At 33.4% G+C, this 18,733-nt stretch overlaps 4 protein-coding genes across 4 annotated transcripts; 3 read left to right on the top strand and 1 right to left on the bottom strand.

Annotated features, from left to right (window-relative positions):
• Window positions 1–1,367: 1,367 nt before the first annotated feature.
• On the top strand, window positions 1,368–5,420 carry LOC122599927 (zinc finger protein VAR3, chloroplastic-like). The gene is made up of 5 exons (XM_043772544.1): window positions 1,368–1,823; window positions 3,259–3,361; window positions 3,470–3,711; window positions 3,995–4,093; window positions 4,175–5,420. Exons 1-5 carry the CDS (start codon window positions 1,387–1,389, stop codon window positions 5,337–5,339), a joined length of 2,046 nt encoding a protein of 681 aa, XP_043628479.1. The 5' UTR covers window positions 1,368–1,386; the 3' UTR covers window positions 5,340–5,420.
• A 5,396-nt stretch (window positions 5,421–10,816) lies between these two features.
• Window positions 10,817–14,933, top strand: LOC122601607. Its single transcript, XM_043774355.1, has 7 exons — window positions 10,817–11,222; window positions 12,143–12,742; window positions 12,862–12,984; window positions 13,216–13,371; window positions 13,466–13,582; window positions 13,701–14,144; window positions 14,220–14,933. Exons 1-6 carry the CDS (start codon window positions 10,817–10,819, stop codon window positions 14,012–14,014), a joined length of 1,716 nt encoding a protein of 571 aa, XP_043630290.1. The 3' UTR covers window positions 14,015–14,144; window positions 14,220–14,933.
• Window positions 14,235–14,870, top strand: LOC122601606 (ankyrin repeat-containing protein NPR4-like). The gene has a single exon (XM_043774354.1). It carries the CDS (start codon window positions 14,235–14,237, stop codon window positions 14,868–14,870), a length of 636 nt encoding a protein of 211 aa, XP_043630289.1.
• Window positions 14,934–15,730: 797 nt separating the features above from the next.
• On the bottom strand, window positions 15,731–17,706 carry LOC122601914 (upstream activation factor subunit UAF30). The gene is made up of 3 exons (XM_043774646.1): window positions 17,595–17,706; window positions 17,169–17,357; window positions 15,731–16,010 (listed from the first exon to the last, which is right to left on the bottom strand). The coding sequence occupies exons 2-3, from the start codon at window positions 17,340–17,342 to the stop codon at window positions 15,882–15,884; spliced, it is 303 nt and encodes a 100-aa protein (XP_043630581.1). The 5' UTR covers window positions 17,343–17,357; window positions 17,595–17,706; the 3' UTR covers window positions 15,731–15,881.
• Between the last annotated feature and the right edge of the window lie 1,027 nt (window positions 17,707–18,733).

The raw sequence follows: 18,733 nt of genomic DNA, 5'->3' as shown, positions 1-18,733 counted from the left end.
GAAATATCAGACACTTGCATTCAATGAGTCAAGACTCGAGAAAATCCACGTCCATATCAGTGTTACATTTTCAATCATCCAATACCATCAGTTAAACAAAGTATGTCCAGTTTACCAGCTCATGGTACTATATATTATAGAAGCATACTTATTTCAGCATGGCATCGAGTATATATCTAGAAACAGAACGATACATGGTTTGACAGGGTCCGGGTCAGAAAACATACTGTCAGTTTGAGTCACGAAATAGTAGTTTGGTTACATCAGAAGTAGTAGCAAGAAGCCAAGAAATCAACAACATCTCTCCTATAATGTAAACTTCAATATGTTTAATCAAACAGTCTAAAAGAGTGTCAGTTACAATGATTCATTTTGCCCAAAAGAGTATCATTTTCACGTTTACCTAATGAATTAGATGCGTCGATGGGGCCACATATTAAGCAAAATCAATCATTATATACATAGTTTCATGAGTTTCGAAGAGCATGCCGTCAGTTTGAATCAATAAAGGTCCATTATTTTGCTAAAATCAGAAGTATAGTGACAATATATAATCACTAACTCTGGTAACTCGTTCATTACTCCTACCGATATCCTATCCAGATAAAAATTTACAAACACCAACCAACGGAATCATGTCGCAAGGACCAAAGTAACAAAAACAAAAGCATATTCAAAAAATTCGTTTGGGCAACAACAAAACTATACAAATCAACTAACGGAAGCTATTGATTTATAGGAACAGAACAAACAGGATTGCTAATCATGATGTTGATAATTATTTGATATAGAAATGGAATCATAAGCCAACAAACCCAACATAAAATTCTAAAAACATATCGCAATTAAACTTAAACAAAATATTAACATTGATGAACTCAAAACATAAGTTTAAATACCACATCAACTATTAAATTAATAAAGAGCCACAATGTGACAAAAATTAAATTAAATACATGAATAAAAGTAAAAAAAGTGAATGTACAAAGAGAGCAATATGAATTTCTTACTAACATAAAAATTGTGAGAGAACACATTTGAACAGAAACAAGAGGTGTATAGATGAAAGTGACGTCACGAGACTGAAAAGGTTTTTCTATTAAATATTTAAATTTAAGGGGAGTTTATGTAAAATTTAGGGGTTACGTATGTTTATTAAATTCAAAAGTTTAATATGTAATTTTTTTTTAATGTGGCAGTACCTAAAGTCTGCAGTACGGATATTTTCCCTAAATTTAAATTTAATTGTTTTTACAAATCCGGCCCAAAACCCAGAGCCCAAAACCGATGTGGCTTTTTTCCCTCGCCCAAATCCGGCCCAAGACTTCTTAAAACCCTGTAGTATTTTGCTCCGGCAAATCACACCCCATTTCCGGACCGGTCCAAATGGCCGGAGCTTCATCACGACTACTCTCCCTCATCCCCCACCACCACCACCGCCTCCGTTTCTATCTTTTCCGATTAACCGGCCGCCGTTCTCTCACCACCACCAACGACCACCGCCACCTCCTCATCAATCTCACTCCCCACAAATCATTTTCTCCAATCAAATTAACTCAAATTTATTATCATTCAAATTCCAATAATAATAACTATGCATTTCAAGGTAACAGTCGTGGTCCGTCCAACAGCTGCCACGTGTTTCGGGGTCATCCTTGGCCCGAATGGTCCCGGTTACTTGAATCTTTATACGGGTCAAGTTACTTCAATCTTGGTGGGAACTTTGAAGTTGAAATTTTGTTGAATGAGAACTTACCAGTAGAATTCATTAAGGATGTGAATTCGTGTTTGGCTTTCGCTCGTGATCGATTTAATCTTATAAGGTCTGCATATATATATATATATATATAACAATCTATATCTATAATATCCTTTTAATTTAGTACACCATAAAGTTACAAACTTTAAATTAAGTTGTTACTGTTATGTTATTGTTGTATGTAGCTAACTAGTTTAGTCTTTCAAGTATCCAGCTTTTATTTCGGTAAGTCCTTAGTACGTAGCCTAGTTATATAGTATAATCTCGACTATCGCTATTAATCCCGAATTGTGTGGAGGAATCTAAGTTATAAGAAGAGTTCCTTGGTGAAGTAAATCATTTTTAGTTGGGTCACAGTTGTAGTAGAAATTCATGTGTGTTTGATTTAAATTTCACATATTGGCGGTCTTGCATGAGTTGGTTGGATTTTTCGGATTATCAATGTAATAGGTAGTCCGACATTAGTTTTAGGACCTTTTAAGCTCTATCAATACCTTCCACATTGGTTTTATTAGGGTTTGCTAGAAAGTATTGGCCAGTCTACATGGAAGAGAGGTGATTGGATATGCACAAAGTAAGTCGTCCCTGTTAGTATGATTTTTTGCTCCATGGTTGTTTTAAGTATATTGGTATGAATCTGCTGGAATGATATGAAATAAAAGTATACGGGTGTTAACTGTGTTTTTTAATAAGTGTTTCTTATTCTTGGTAACTACTTGTTCTCCAAGATTAGGTCAAGTCTGTCTACAAACAAGGCTGCCAGCCATTAGGGTTAGGTGTGGAGAATTGTATTATCATTGTTCTTAGGAACTAGGGCCGTTGGGGCATTAATCCAGAATCAGGCTACTGGAGCCCATCCAGACTATCTGTCAATTGTCACAGTCATCTTCTGTTGGCTGTGTTCGTGTTTATTGCTCGTGTATTTGTCGTGTGTTCGCTGTTTGTCTATCTGATACACAACATATATATTTTAAGGTAAAGCCTTCGTCTTTAATTTAGTCTTTTCTATATGCTACTTGACTGGTGTACTCTGCAATAGGAGGTTAAGAGTAAATAGGATGAAAGAACTTGCAAGCTTTAGTTGTGTACTTAAGAAACTTGTTTATCGTAGCATAAACCCTTATAATTTTACGAGTGGTTTGTTGGGGGCAGTGTGTCACCACTCAACGAGGATTTTGAATTTTGTTGAGGAATGTGACAAGAATGGGTGTATCTTATAGAAAAACTCATCCATACATCGGTAACACTCTAAGGAACTGCTGGAGTGCTGGATTATAAGTAATATATCGTTGTTAGATGAAACAATGTGTTATGGGGCCACAAGCACTACATATCTTTTGGGAACTTTGTGTTAAGCGTGTTTTGGGGTCACCATTTTAGGTGTTACAGGCCACTTATATACATTGGTTACGAAATACAAATGTCAATAGATTAAAAAGAAAAGTTTATATCATTTTAAATTACGTGTTTTGGTTAAAAAATATTTCTGTTTTTGTCAGTTTACTTCCAAGGAAGGATATTGAGGTTGTAATCAACAATGGATTTCCTTTTTTATTTAAAAGTGCTCATGAGACTGAGAGAAGAATGAGGGCTTTCTTACAGGTTTTTAGTTTATATAATTTTTATATGTTTTATTGACATAACCATGATTCGATTGAGTTACTAAAGTGAAAAATTGCATGTGATCTCATTTGTTTTAACTAATTGAAGGGAGAGGAATCAAATCAAACAACATTAATGGAATTGATGAAGTACATATTAAGTTATGTAAGTGGTCGTATCATTTACCCTGAAAGACGCATTGAAGAGGCTATTGAATCATCTGTCAGAAGCTTGTTACAAGAGCTGACTGATGTGAGCTATATTGGCCGACCATCTGAGCAATATAAACAAATGCCAAGAAATCTTGGACCAAATATTACAATGAAGAGAGGTGATTGGATATGCACAAAGTAAGTCGCCCCTGCTATGATTTTCTTTTCTGTAGTTGTTTTGAGTATATATTTTGGGTAAAGTCTTCGGCTTAAATTTGGTCTTTTTTATATCTTAGTTGCACCGAAAACTATTCTAGGAGAAGTTCGAATCCGTTCCGTTCGGATATTGATCGGTCTTGGTGTACTCTGCAATAGGAGGTTGAGAGTAGATAGGATGAAAGAACTTGCAAGCTTTAGTCATGTATCTAAGAAACTTGTTTATCGTAAGCTTAAACCCTTATAATTTGTGTGTTTCAAGCAGATGCAGTTTTATGAACTTTGCAAGGAATTCTAAGTGCCTTGAATGTGAGGGGCCGAGACCACAAACACAGTTGACCAGTGGGGAGTGGGCTTGTCCTCGGTAAGCATTACTTTAACCTCACCGTCAATAGTGTTGAAGCCCTTATTGCAAATAATACAACATTGATTCTTTTCGTTTCAGATGTAATTTCTTTAACTACCGAAAAAATATGGTGTGCATAAAGTGTGAGTATAGTCGACCAAACGATGCTCTGTTATATGAAGCTTCACCTGGGCAGGCAAATACACCATATGGTGATAATGGCACTCCTGAACAATCCTTTGAAACCATGTATGTTCCGAGCAGGCAGATTCAAAATGCTGATAAAGAAGCTAAAACAGAAAATTGGTTCAAGAAAATAAAGGAGTTGCATGCTGTCACAGGCCCGACAAGCGATATTTCGCATCATGATCTTTCTCGGATTATTCCCATCCGTAAAGAGGAAGACCATTTTGTTGAGAATAACAAGAAAGATGAAAGGTTTTCTTTAAAGCAAAGACACCAGGCCATGGAGAAAGGAAGTAATAGCAGCTTTGCTCCTTTCGTTCCATTTCCACCTGGCTTTTTTGCTAGGAAAGATGACCAGCAGCTGCCCAACAGCAATGAATTTTGTTATCCAAATAATGCCACATTCGATAAAAATTATGTGCAAGGAACGGGAAACCTGCAGACAAGAAGCACCAATAACTTGGATTCAACGTCATCTTTTAGCAACATAACCCAATCTAGTGGAGAAACGAATGCCTATTCATCTAGTAATCAGATAAGAAGACACGAGCATGATCCTGAAGACAACAGAACCCTATTTGATGGAGATATGAATACCAGTTCATCCAGTAACCATTTCAAAGTAAACGAGCATAAACCTGAAGGCTACCAAACCCAATCTAATAGAGATACTAATGCCAATTCGTTTAGTTACCGGTACAGGAAAAACGATCCTAGACTTGAAACTACACATGTTGGTCAACGGACTCCAGAGAGTATGAATGTTAGAAGTGGGTGGACAGGAAAGAGTCTGGAGGGATCAGCAGTGACAGAATCTGATCCACTGGACATGTCAGAAGAGGCAAAGGCAGAAAGGTGGTTCAGACGTGTTGCACAGATCAAGGACATTTCCGAGTTAAGCCAAATTCCTGATGAAGACTTCCCATCCATCATGCCAATGCGTAAAGGGGTGAATCGGTTTGTTGTGAGCAAGAGGAAAACACCACTAGAAAGGAGATTAACGTCTTCTCAGTACAGAAAGAATCTTAGGATAATGAGCTCTGACCCAATGAAAAAGGAAGGCGAAGATGATAACTGAACATTGAAGGGTGAACTGTATGCTGTTTTTGTTGAATCAGAAATATATAAACACACACTTGAACACAGGGTATCTTACCAAGTTTCTGATTGATTTCTACACCGAAAATACATAGAAATATATAGGCAAAAATAACCTGAAAACTAGCTAAGAAATAGGAAACACTAACCCACTAAGTGACACTAACAAAGAAAAGCTGAAAATCAGGACATGAACTACAAGAATTCCATTCTGCATTGACTTAGTCACCTTAAAATAGCCTTCAACTTGTTAATTAGACTGATGACTTGGACTTGATGTTGTATTTTCAACAGTCATTTTAGAATTATGTATCCGCCCATAGTTACGGTAAATGGTTATATTAAAGTTGTCTATCAAATATAGCAATTGGAAGGGCAAGAGCACCCGAGCTTTCTCTTTTCATTTCTTTGCAAAATCGAGTCTCCTTTTCTTGCTAGATCCTCAAGCATTTTAATGACAGCTAGTTATTTATACACTGTATCACTCCAAGTCAAATTGGAACGATATAATGATTTGGGAAATCTGATCAGCATTCCCACCAAAAGATTGAAATTGAATCTTCTGTTAAGCTGTAGGTTTGACTTGTACCATTAACCCCCACGAACCCAACGTACCGAGGGTTTTTATAGCTGTTTCAACTAGTACTTTTCCTGCTATGATAGGCATTTTGAATAAATATGGGTAGCAAGATCGTGTGAGTGTGGGACACTTTGATACTCTCTTGACTGTTTTGTAATGTCTTACGTTTCGACCTTATTATGCACCAACTTTCAACATCAAGTATCTACTGAAATTTTGATTTATTCATTTTATACATCTGTCAATGTAATGTAATTCCACAAAAGAACTTCGTCAAACTCAATTAGCATAAGAACACCGTTTCTACAATGTCACAAAAAATACGAATTTTTTTTTTTTAGAATAGAATGTGGGTAGTCTTTATTATGGGAAAATGATCCGTGTCATTGACTGTACAAAGCCTTTGGTGGTATGAGGAAATGTTGTGCGGCCTACGAATGCTGGTACCAACGTGGCATGATGAGGGATTGGGGTGCTCCCCCAATCTACACCTTCTACCAAATCAAATTCATATATCGCGTTTGTGTGAGAGACTCAAGAATGTCGAGAATTGAGTGTCTTCATCTTGTAATACATAAATCTTTCGAGAGTTTGTGGTAGTCGATTATACATGTATAATGTGTGATTTCTTTGTTTGCGGTGATCAATCACAACACTGAAGTCTAAAATAACTCAAGTACTGGAAATGGATGCAAACCAGATATCCGACAATTTCATTCTAGTAAAAGACCAAATGTATAAGACTCGAAAGAGATAAAGTTTGGTCATCATTGACATTCATGTATGGTTATACAATGGTCTCCATACTCGATAGACATTTATGTTGCAATTTCAAAAAGTGTTTTTTTTAAGAGCGAGTTAATAAAGGTGATCCCGTATACACTTTTTTTTTATTGTACATTATCAAATATGTTGCAATTTTCATAGATATTACGACACCCTAAGGCCTAAAGGTTTTTTTTTTTTTTTCTTAATAGATATTTTCTAAACGTATGCGTTTATATCAAATCTAATTTTTTTTCCCCATCACAATCACAAGTTGTAATGTTGGATGCAGCTTCGAGCAGTGGCGGATCCACCATGTAATCAGGGTGGGGAAAGGACCACCCTCAAACAAAAAGTTCAAGTAAATATTTTTTTTATATATGAATTAGCCCCAACTCAAAACATAGTAATTTTTAATCTTACAAACAAATCTGATATTTGAAGACCAAAAGTTATCAAGTTCTTGTCTATGTTGAAGCTTCAAAACCTTGTTTAAAGATGAAGCATAACATATATATCTTTAATCTGCAGATAGGAAGACGAAGACATGTCCACGTATATCTATTTTGTTTCTTAGTGTTTATTACGAGTATAATAAATCTTATAAATTATAATTTAGACCTTAAACTTTCATGTATAATTCAAAATCTACCCTTATATATATAGTTACGGAGTACGTCAAATGCATAATTTGTTTTTTAGTTTTATGTGTTTCGTATTTTAACAATTTGATCAATTATAGTTTGTTGTTTTGTTATGTTTTTATTAAAATTGTTTAGTTTAAATATTATAAAAAAATTTGTGACTGTTGAAAAGTCATTAGCGTCAGTAAATATGGTTAAAAGAATTGGTCGGAAAAGTTGAAAGTATAAAATGAATTGACAAAAATTTATTGTCAAGTCTTAGAAAGCTTGAAATTTTCATAATTATGACTCTTTCCCTTTATGTACTTATGTAATCTACTTTAGATACTTATACTTAATCATTGTTTAATGGTTTAATATGGATTTACTTAAAAATTTTGGCGTTACAATATATATATATATATATTTTAGGCCCCATACTCGATCAATGTCTGGATCCGCCACTGGCTTCGAGATCCAAGATAGATAAGTTGACACAAATCTATGATGTAATAAATATAATATTACGAATGTCTTATTTTATAAAATAACTAGATTAAACCCACACGTTGTGTACGGCTTACTGAGAATATAAATAAAAAAAATACAATAACTGATAATTACATTTATAAGCTATAATAATATAAAAAAATTGTCAAGTTATGACTGATACAAACAATAAAATTAGAAGTTATGAATATATGATATACGTCGAATATGTTAAAGCTTGACTAATGAAACATAAATATTTTTAAATCATAAAATATTTTTAATGATATATATTTGTTAGTATAATATATAAAAACATCTTTGTACACATATAAAAAAAAATTTTTTAATATTAATGGTTAGGATTATAATTGATAATTAGGATTAGATTTGAAGATTAAGATTATAAATGACAACCTAAATATAAAAATTTGATGATTAAGATCATTAAAGTTCCAATGTGACAAAAAACTAAAAATATCACATAAGAAAAAAAACATGTCATCTCTTAATTATATAAAGATAATAATAAATAAATATAAATATAATTTATATATATATATATATATATATATATATAATTTAAAAGTAATGTTTTGTGTAAAGATAAATATATAATTAATTATACATCAAAAATAAAATATCTTTATTTTGCTTAGTATATCTATAAGAATGGATAGAAATAGATAAATCAACCGAGTATTTAAAAACTTCATTAGATCACGTTTTTAACATTAAATATTAATTACAAATTATTAATGCTAAATATTAAATCTCTTATATAAATAAAAGAAAATTGTGATAATGCCATCTTTATTAAAGGAAAACCTAATGGTCATTGTAAGATATTTTCTTACTAATTATTTGTTTTTATTTAATTAATTTATGACATCAAATCTAATTAAATTTTGATTTTCTATTCCTTCAATAAATATTTTCACTTTTAAATATTTTAAATTGCTACATGTGAATGGATTACATGCTTTCTTTTAAATTTTATATATATACATTTTTTTACGAACATTTTTCGATAAATTAAAGTAAATTTTTTTTATCTGCCCGCGTAATACGCGGGTTACTAAGCTAGTTAAGTATTAGATATCAAACTAAATTAATTTTTTTTAAATAACCAAAAATAAAACAAAAACTTTATGGTTGTGACAAGTAAGCAAAAATCTCATTTGTCATCTAAAAGAATGTGACACATAGGATATTTTATATCCTCTCTTAGTTATATAGAGAGAAAAAAAAATCAATGACTACATTTTAAAGTCTTTTAATTATACAAGCAATAGTACCCGCGCAATGCGGCGGTGAGATGGTGAGGGTGATAGGTCATAAGAGGTGATAAGTTATAGAGTGTGATAGTCAAATGTCTTAGTCATACAGGCTCCATACTCAGATTTAAAAAGTCGTCGAAAGTATATCGAATGACATATCTAATGAAAGAGCATGAAATTTTAAGAATACCTATATAATTTTTTTTTTTATAATTTATCGATTTACGGTTTTTGAGATAAAAGATTTTGAATGCATTAGATGAATAAAATAATTTATGGAGGAGAGAGAAAAAAATTAATGGTTGAGATTTGAGGGGAGAGAAAAATGAATGATTGAGATTTAAGGGTATTATAGGTATACTAGGTAGAGATGTTTAAATTAGTGAATAAAGAAGAAAGGTAAATTAGGTAGTTCAATTACTTAATTGAGATTTGAAAAAAATGGTAAAATGCTTTATAAGATAATATAGAACGAAATATGTTACACAGGCGTTGCCCCGGGAGACATTATATTTATTGTGTTCCGTACTATGTAAAAATTATTACATGCTTTTAGAAACATTATATAGCTCAAAACCAGAGTTGATATTGATTTTTTAATGAGTAAGCAATTATAAATTAAAAAAAATCGACAGTATTATTTTATAACAGATTAATATATTATATAAATTCTAAACGATACTCCCTCCGTTCCATTTTAATTGTCCTATTTTGACTGGTCAAGTCTTTTTCTTCCGACTTTGACCGTAAATATCTTTATTTGTGTTATATATTGGTTAATGAAAGTTATATCAATAAAAAGTACATTTAAAATTTAATCAATTTGTGTATTATATTAAGTGTTATATAACACAAATAAAGATATTTACAGTCAAAGTTGAAAGAAAAAGACTCAAAAAGTCAAACTAGGACACTTAATATGGGACGGATGGAGTAATAAGTATGAAAGTAGAATATTTAAAATAAAAATATAAAATAATAATACAAACATAATTAAAGCTAATTTCCCATAGAAAGTGAAACAAAAATAATCCATAATAATAAAATGTCAACCGAAATAACATTGAAACTAATAAGTATTGCAAAAAAAAATTTCAGAGAAGGTTAGGTGTATATATTTAAAACATAAACCCTACTGTTATGTGTATATATACTATGTAATAGTTCAGTTGTAATAAGATGAGATAATCTTAAAATGTTACAAACTTAAAAATTAATAATATGCAATTATAATAAGTGATCTTTATAAACAAATTGTAAGTAATTTAAAAGATCAAAACATAATTTGTCAAGTCCAAAATTAATAATATAAGATGGGTCCAAAAGAAAATGAAGTTGGCCCATTAAAAAAATGAAAACGGCTCACAGAAATAAAATGACCCGTTACTATTCTTTGCACGTATTCTGTACCTTTATTTTTAATATATATATTAATATAGATATAGATTTATGCTACTGAATTATTGGGGGAAGGTCTGCTGATTTCTGATATCTATGTGGGCAAGGTGCTAATTTTCCTTTCTGGCTCCCCACCTACAGCGAGTCAATGATTTGTGCTACCGTGTAATAACTAGAAAAAAGTCAACTTGCGAAAAAAAGAAGCTGTACTACTATATATAGATATTCATCTACACGATATATATATATAATTCTGAAAATAACTCTTTGTCTCTGTCGATCAACAAGTGAAATTTGTCGTGATCCATTCATCGATAATAAAATGTCAAGTAGTTCCTCAACTGAGTCGTCAATAATAAACGATGAGGAGTTGAGATATCTATATGCATCAAATGTTAACATCTCCAACTTCGTTTCAGTAAGTCTAGTGGACGAAAGGAACTATGATCTCTGGAAGGATCAGATGCTTTGCCTCTTAGCCAGTCAGAATATGCGTGGCTTTGTTGATACTAAATATAAACTACCACAGATTAAGAGCTCTACAATCATGGAACAATACGAAGGTCTTGTCAAAGGTTGGATTTTTCGTTCGTTAAATGAATCTACACACCGTTCGCTAGACAAATATTTGCAAACTGAAAACGTTTGGCATGATAAAGAGCATAAATTTATTTGGGAAAGACTAGAAAGCTTATATGGTTCCAAACAAGATCCTACAGACGAAGACGGTACGCACATTTTCATTTTCAATTCCAATGTGTAAGTATCTATTAGCATATGTAGCAAACAAACAATGAACTTAAAATTTGGAACATAACTTGCACCCTTTAATTAGTTATATATATAGTGAGGTGTATCAAAGTTAACTTTAGTTTGAAAATTGTTGAGATTCAACTCCTCGCAACCCCAACGCGGCCACTTCAATTCTAAATTAATTTGATTGCAAAGTTGGTCATAGTTAGCTAGAAAAGAAATCTTGAATTCCTTCCTAGGAGTATTTTAAACATATACCTTTGAAACAAATATCTCCTTTCCCTAAACTATATAAATATCAAATATATTCAACTTAACTAAATAATATCATCTATAACCTGCTTTGAAGTTTAGATATATCACATATATATCCAATTTGATAAAATAATTATACTATAAGGTGTTTGATAGGTCCTCACTATTGTATTATGAGATATTTCTTGATATGGATAAACTATCTATCTATATCTATATCTATAATCTCTTATAAAGAGTATTGATTTTAAAAAATTCAGCATAACTTTTGTTCCCAAAATAACCCCACTTTATTTCTAAAGTTTCAAATTTACCCTTCCACACAAGAAAAAACTCACGCATCCTAGAAACACATATCTACACAAACAAAAAACTCACCGATGTCTTTCTTTATTTTAATTTTGATGCCGCCGGCGCCGGAATTAAATCCCCACCGGTGTTTTTTTTTTTTTTTCTTGCATGTTTCGTATGTGATCGCCGTAAAGCCGCCACAATGTGCGGGCACCGGGCTATTAACCTAAAAAAGTTTCATATATCACACGCCCAAGAGTAATAAATTTGTAAACTCACAAGGGCAATTAAACCTGAACACTCTTTTCACATAAATAAAAACTTATTTAGCTTTACAAATTTGTGCTAGATGACGATCTTAAGAAACGGATGCACGATGTGCTTTTTCCGGCCGAGCAAGTGGAAGTAACCACCACCACTGAAACAAAGACACCACCAGACAACTCCATTCACAAGAAGAATTTCGTCAAAGCTATTATTGATGGGCGATGGTTGGAAGCAGAACTCATTCTTAAAAAAATCAATAATAAAGATGCTGCCACATCAACGCTTACAAATCTTGACACAGCGCTTCACATAGCCGTGAAAGAAGGCCGCAATGATTTCCTCGAAAGATTGCTTGACTTCATAGATGATGAAAACGAAATCAAAGTAAAAGACTTTAGTGGAAATACTGCCTTACACGAGGCGGCAATCTGCAACAACAAACGTGCTGCAGAATTTTTGGTTAAAAAATGTGAAAGTTTGTTATTCTCTGTTGGAAGTGGAAACCAAACACCATTAGAGAAAGCTTATCGTCTCAATAAACTCGATACTTTTTTATACTTGTGGGAAGCTGTTAATGATGGGCAACAAGGCAAACCTGAGACTATAAATCGTATTGAAGTCGAAATTCAGAGAAATATTAATTTTGATATTCTCGAAGATGCTATTTCCATAAAACAATACGGTAAGTAAGTAGTTGCTATGCATGACCCGGAATAACCTTACGGACTTGAATCCGGTTTGGGTTATTCAGTTAACCCGAATAAATGAATGCTTAATGGTTAATATGTCATACACTTGCAGATATAGCATCGAGATTGGTTAACGCATTTCCTAAAGTGGCTATACAAGATGATCGACTCTTGATGGCTATGGCTACAACCTTTCCGAGTGACCTTGGCTTCGGGGAAGCATTGATATGTCCATGTATGTACCTATACTTAGTATATTACCTACTAGTATATTTTAAATTCTTTTAGAAAAGATCCATTGTTATGTTATGAAATAAGTTGTTAAACATAATAGTTAGATAATTAGAAATACACACACATATATATGGAATATGAGGTTGTCATATATAATTGTAATCCCTACTCTAAAATGCCCATATATAATTGTAATCCCTACTCTAAAATGCACCTACTTTATATCTTGCAGCTTTAAACAATTTCCATCAAAGAATTATAAAGAGGAGTTTTTCACTTTATAATGCACCTAGAGTTTTGTACACCTGGGCTGACCATGTTTTATGGGCAACAAGAAGCTTGAAAGAGGCCATGTGGTTGTTGCAGGAAACTGTGTTGATATTACTTGGTAAGCTACCGATAACACACGTTTATGCAACTTCGATATTAATTAGACGAGGTTAATTAGCATCTAATTAATTATCTTTCTTCATAATGTGCAGTAGTCCCGATAGCTATAGTGTATCCATTATATCAGTTGATTCGTCTCCTCATTTTAGTGATTCTTTACCCTTTCTTTATGTTGTATTTCCTCCTGTGGACGGTTTTAGCAATTGCAGGTACGTAAGAAATTACCAATCTAATTAACCTGTCTTAGAGATAAATATAGCTAAAACCTATAATTTCCACGCAGTGTTTAATGATTATATTGTTTCCTAATTGTCCAAATTTCATCAGTGACGCCAATCAAGTGTATAGAGAAGAAGAGAAAGAAATACCAAGAAGCTAAAAAATTTCTGAGTATAATATGTAATCATATCGATAAGTTAGGCACCTTTGATATGGGTCATCCCCGTTACAGCAAACCTTTTCTAGAGGCAGTACGTCAAGGTGCTTACGAGGTGGCTGATGAGATTCTATACAGGTCACCAAAGTTGATACTAGAATGTGATTGGAGTGAAAAGGGACATGCTTTTATTGAACTAGCTATAATAAATCGTTCAGAAAAAAATATACAACATTATCTATCACTTGAATGTTGGAATAGGTGATTATAGAGAACTTGTTAAAGATTCCTTTGAGAACACGTTACACTTGGCCGGAAGGTTGGCATCTGAACATATACTTAGTCGTACAACAGGTGCAGCATTGCAACTACAACGAGAGCTTCAATGGTTTCAGGTATGGTACAAATAAGAAAATGTGTTATGTTATTTTTCTCTCAAGTTTCATAAACAAGAAGTTAAAATTCTACAGGAAGTGGAGAAGCTCATGTCACCTGAAGATCTTGTGAAGAAGAACGCGGAAATGGAGACACCAGCTATGGTATTTACAAAGGAGCACGCGCATTTGGTGAAGGAAGGGGAACAATGGATGAAAACAACTTCAGAAGCATGTAGCATAACTGCTGCATTAATTGTAACAATCGTATTTGCAGCAGCTATAACTGTACCTGGTGGAAACAATCAAGAAAAGGGCATCCCATTGTTCAAAAAAGAAATTGCTTTCACTGTCTTTGCAGTATGTGATGCAATATCTCTATTTTCAGGTGCTAGCGCACTATTAGTGTTCTTATCAATCCTCACTACACGTTTCGCTGAAATGGATTTTCTGGTTAGTTTACCGAGACGGTTGATTATCGGTCTTTGTGCGTTATTCCTCTCTACAGCTTCCATGATGGTAGCATTTTGCGCAATCTTGTTCCTAGCGTTTTGTGATCAAAGACCATGGATGTTGGCACCAATAGGTGGGTTAGCTTGCATGCCAATTGCAGTTATTGTTACTCTGCAATTGCCCCTCCTGGTTGATTTGTTCAAATCAACATACATCCCCATCTTTGGTAAGCAAAGTGACATAGCCAGTGGTAAATTTATTTCAAACCACACTACCTGGGCATATGAACTATAACTCAGCACTTTGTTTTGTTCAACTAATTGTTGTGTGAATGATGAAATGTGACTCAGACTGTCATAAGCATAGAGGCTCATGGGGTTAAGTACTTAAGTTGTTAATTACATGAAGCTAACTCAGATAATGTTCGCGTACACACCCACGTGTCTTATTCCCACTTTTCTGATAGTTTAGTTTGATTGAATAATTGGTCAAGGTGGTTTCCCCACAACTAATTATTTATGAACTGTATATCTTCAAGTCGAGAGTTGAGTGTGTCCATCTTGTAATACATAACCAACACAAATCAAGGCATTAAGTACCACTCTAAGCCAAATCCCTGATGAAGATTTCCCACCAACTATGTTGCAAGCAAGGGGAAAACGCTACTGAGAAGGAGATAAACATCTCAATACAGAAAGAAATCTTAGAATTATGAGCTCTGACCTGGTGAAAAAGGAAGGTGATGATTATAACAAGACAATGAAGATTGAACTATACATCTGTCATCTTTGGAATTTTGTTTTTGGCTTTGAAATTTCATGGGAGTTATAATGTTATATTTAGCGCCACGCCATGAATCATTTCAACTCGTACTAGATATTACTCAGATGCTCTCTTGAAAAGTAGAGTCCCCTTTGTGAGTATTGGTCAGGAATAAGCTAGACTCTGGATAACAAGCTAGACACATGACCACGATGAATATAAGGAGATGAAATATACTTGGACATTTTAAGACGACGTGAAAGGTTTATTTTGTTACGGATAAACCATTGAAATTGGATGATGTGCCCACTGAACTGCTAAATCTAAGTTGACTTGACCTCTTAATCTAACAACTCAAGTAGAAGCAGTTTAAGGTGACAAGCAGTTACTAATGATATGCAATCTGACGTATATTGGTTTCAAAAAGGTCTTCAGAGATAGTAGAACCGGTTGTTTAACATCATACAATGATCAAAACGATAAAGTACAAGTATAAATTCATGTCATAATGTGGACTTACACATGAACTCGTCGCAGTTATAATCATTTTTGCTGCTTGGGAAAATGAAGCTTGATCAGCATAGGAAGTTCAGTTAGATCCACCTTAGTTTTGCCCAACAGAATACTCTTCAGTTTTTCATCACAAAGGACTATGTTCTTGTTGTTTGGATCCTGAATAATAGCAACAGCAGCATATGCATCATTATCAGTAACAAACTAACAAAGTATGTTATATGTTGGTAGCAAACATTTAAACCTTGTTTAATAGAAATTAGACTGGACAAATGAGAAGTCGCGATCTTTAAGTTTAACTAGTGCCATATCTGATGAACTTATAATAATAACAACCTACTCAATTTAAGTATATCAGCATCCAACATGCAGCATGTGGGTGACAATGCAAAAAATCTAGTTAGCCTTGACCATTAACTAATAAACTACAGAAACGAATGTTCTGGTATATAACACCATATATATTCGAAACTCCTAGCAGGAAATTTTCAATCTTTAAGGCTAAAGGTAAAGAAGGTCGACATGGGTAACAACCAACGGGTCAATAAAAGTCCAGGTTGAAACGACTCATTCTTAGTGCGAGTGAAAATAGGCCAAGTGACGCTGTCCTGACTTGATGCTACACCTTTTAGTCCATTTTTGAAAGTGTTTATATATGACAAATGAGTTAAATCTAATTCTAGAAACAATAGTATTACATTAATAAGGTCCAAATCTTTAACACAATTTAGTGGCTTGTATGCATCAAAAACCAACTTAGGGGTTTCAACCCGTTTGACCAATATAACCATATTCCATTTCAAAAAAAACTTTGATACCTGTTTGGGATAATACCTAACCCAAATCTACTTGTTCACAAGTAAATGGATTGAAAGAGAAATCTCTATTTCGGGCATTTTAGCAGTTGCTCGCTTAGAAACATGAAAACAAAGGGTTTTGGTATCTCCATATTTTCTAGTTGCAGGTTTAACCGTTTAAGATCTGGAAGCACATTACTGGCTATTTCCATGCAATTAATGGGGCAGAACTCTACGTATGTATAGAGGATCAACTTTTAGAACCAAAAAACCATCCAGCTTCATCGGTCAAGCAACATTTCCCACCCTTTCCCAAAAGAGTGTATTTTATAAGACAAATATCCATAACCATCCACACGTATCTAGAATTCGGTTACAATGGATTGATGGGTCACCTCGAATACCACTGGGCCAAAAGCTTTGGTCAAGGGAGTCTATTCTTATTTCTCGAGAATATGCACTTTAACTGTGGCTACAAGCATTACGTTGCAAAAGCATAATGACAGAAATTTATAAGTACCTGGAGATTGTTGTCTTTAATGTAGGACCAAACACGTCGAAAGCAACCTAATCGAGAGCTTCTCGACTGTCCGATAAACTCTCTAAGTGTTGAAGGTAAGTTAACAAGATCGATCAACGGTGCAAGCTTCTTCGGGTTATCCGTGACAGCTTTCTTCATCCTATGTGGTAACATTTTCACTTCTTAAACCTGGAAAAAACATCATTGTTGTGTATGATATCAATGAACACAAAACAATAACTTCTTTTTTTAAAATGATAATCTTTTATTGGGGAATTTTATCAAACACTTGGTGTGCATTTGAGAATTGCGTTTATATCAGTTCCATATACATACATATTATATATATTGAGAAGCTAAATTTACAGCAGTAAAACGTGTTGAGAAGCTGAAAAGATTAACATTTTTAAATTTAATTAATCATACCGGAATATTTATGCCAATTAAGTTGGTCTCCGATGGATTTTTTTCAGAGCAGGAAAGGGCCTCTTAGACTGTTTCCAATTTTTCACTATGTTAATGTTTCAAATTAGACAAACTTTATTATGTTTACTTTCTTGACCCTACTTATGACTATCTTTCTTATGTGAACCAACTCTTTGTTTATCACAATTCACAATGTAAAATGTTTCGTATTTGACTATTTTCAGGTTGACATTATGTAAATGGGTTGATTCGGCTTCAAATCAAATCGTTTATAAGTAATGTAAAATCTTTAGTATATTTAGATGATGTAAAATCTCCTTTACTTGAAGTTCATGTTCAGATTTTATATAAATGAGTTATGCAATGTGGTTATATGCAAGGGCGGTACGAAGAGGGGGCTAAAATCTGGATTAGTTTTATAGTGTATTGTGGACACTAATGATTTGATATAAAATGTAGTATGATGAACCTTTCCATACATGTAGAAAAGCCAAAAATATCAGGAAGGAGGTGTATTTTTTGTATGGGCTAGTCATTAAATGCGGCAGAGATGTTGCCTACAGCAGCATGAAAATTAAGGGAGGCATTGTGTTATTTATAAACTAAAAGGGTTAGTGTGTAAAAAAAAAAAAATTAATTTGTTCTTGGCTGCACTCTGTTGCATATTTCGTTAACTCTTTTTGTATAAATGGAAACGCTATGGGTTAAATATAATAAAAACTTAATAGAATTTCTAATTGTGATGGCAAATGATAGATTCAGTAGTCATTCAAATATGAATTTAAATTTCTAATTACTCATAACCTTAGAGAGTAAGATTAATGAACTTTAATGTTAAAAGTTTTTTATTGGGTAGCACACTAGCGTTTTGTAGCCAATTTAGCTAATTACAGGTTTTCGTATCAGTATTTCAAGTCAAACAAAATCAGGTCTGACAAAGATCCAGAGATCACATAGTCAAAATTGAGAGCCTACACAAATTTTATGCTTTCAAAGGATCCTCTATACCGTTTATGTTAATCATGGTAATTAAACCTTACAATCCTAAAACCTCCTATATGAAGCCTTAACCAAAAAGCCAATGCACGCTAGATCAAAAATGATGAATGGGAGTGTGGCACTCCACTCGCCGCCAATGC

The sequence above is a fragment of the Erigeron canadensis genome, chromosome 5 (genome assembly GCF_010389155.1).
Source record: "Erigeron canadensis isolate Cc75 chromosome 5, C_canadensis_v1, whole genome shotgun sequence".
Lineage (NCBI taxonomy): Eukaryota > Viridiplantae > Streptophyta > Magnoliopsida > Asterales > Asteraceae > Erigeron > Erigeron canadensis.
This window is presented reverse-complemented; position numbering and strand designations above follow the sequence as displayed.

What these genes read in the sequence shown, in the direction of transcription:
- LOC122601914 (XM_043774646.1), bottom strand. Translation starts at nt 17,342, where the DNA reads ATGTTACCACATAGGATGAAGAAAGCTGTCACGGATAACCCGAAGAAG. An exon ending in TTAAAGACAACAATCTCCAG is followed by an intron (nt 16,011 to 17,168) that starts GTACTTATAAAT and finishes GCTATTATTCAG; the next exon opens with GATCCAAACAACAAGAACAT.
- LOC122599927 (XM_043772544.1), top strand. Translation starts at nt 1,387, where the DNA reads ATGGCCGGAGCTTCATCACGACTACTCTCCCTCATCCCCCACCACCAC. An exon ending in GAATGAGGGCTTTCTTACAG is followed by an intron (nt 3,362 to 3,469) that starts GTTTTTAGTTTA and finishes AACTAATTGAAG; the next exon opens with GGAGAGGAATCAAATCAAAC. An exon ending in GGGGAGTGGGCTTGTCCTCG is followed by an intron (nt 4,094 to 4,174) that starts GTAAGCATTACT and finishes TTTTCGTTTCAG; the next exon opens with ATGTAATTTCTTTAACTACC.
- LOC122601606 (XM_043774354.1), top strand. Translation starts at nt 14,235, where the DNA reads ATGTCACCTGAAGATCTTGTGAAGAAGAACGCGGAAATGGAGACACCA.
- LOC122601607 (XM_043774355.1), top strand. Translation starts at nt 10,817, where the DNA reads ATGTCAAGTAGTTCCTCAACTGAGTCGTCAATAATAAACGATGAGGAG. An exon ending in TATTTCCATAAAACAATACG is followed by an intron (nt 12,743 to 12,861) that starts GTAAGTAAGTAG and finishes ATACACTTGCAG; the next exon opens with ATATAGCATCGAGATTGGTT. An exon ending in GACGGTTTTAGCAATTGCAG is followed by an intron (nt 13,583 to 13,700) that starts GTACGTAAGAAA and finishes AAATTTCATCAG; the next exon opens with TGACGCCAATCAAGTGTATA.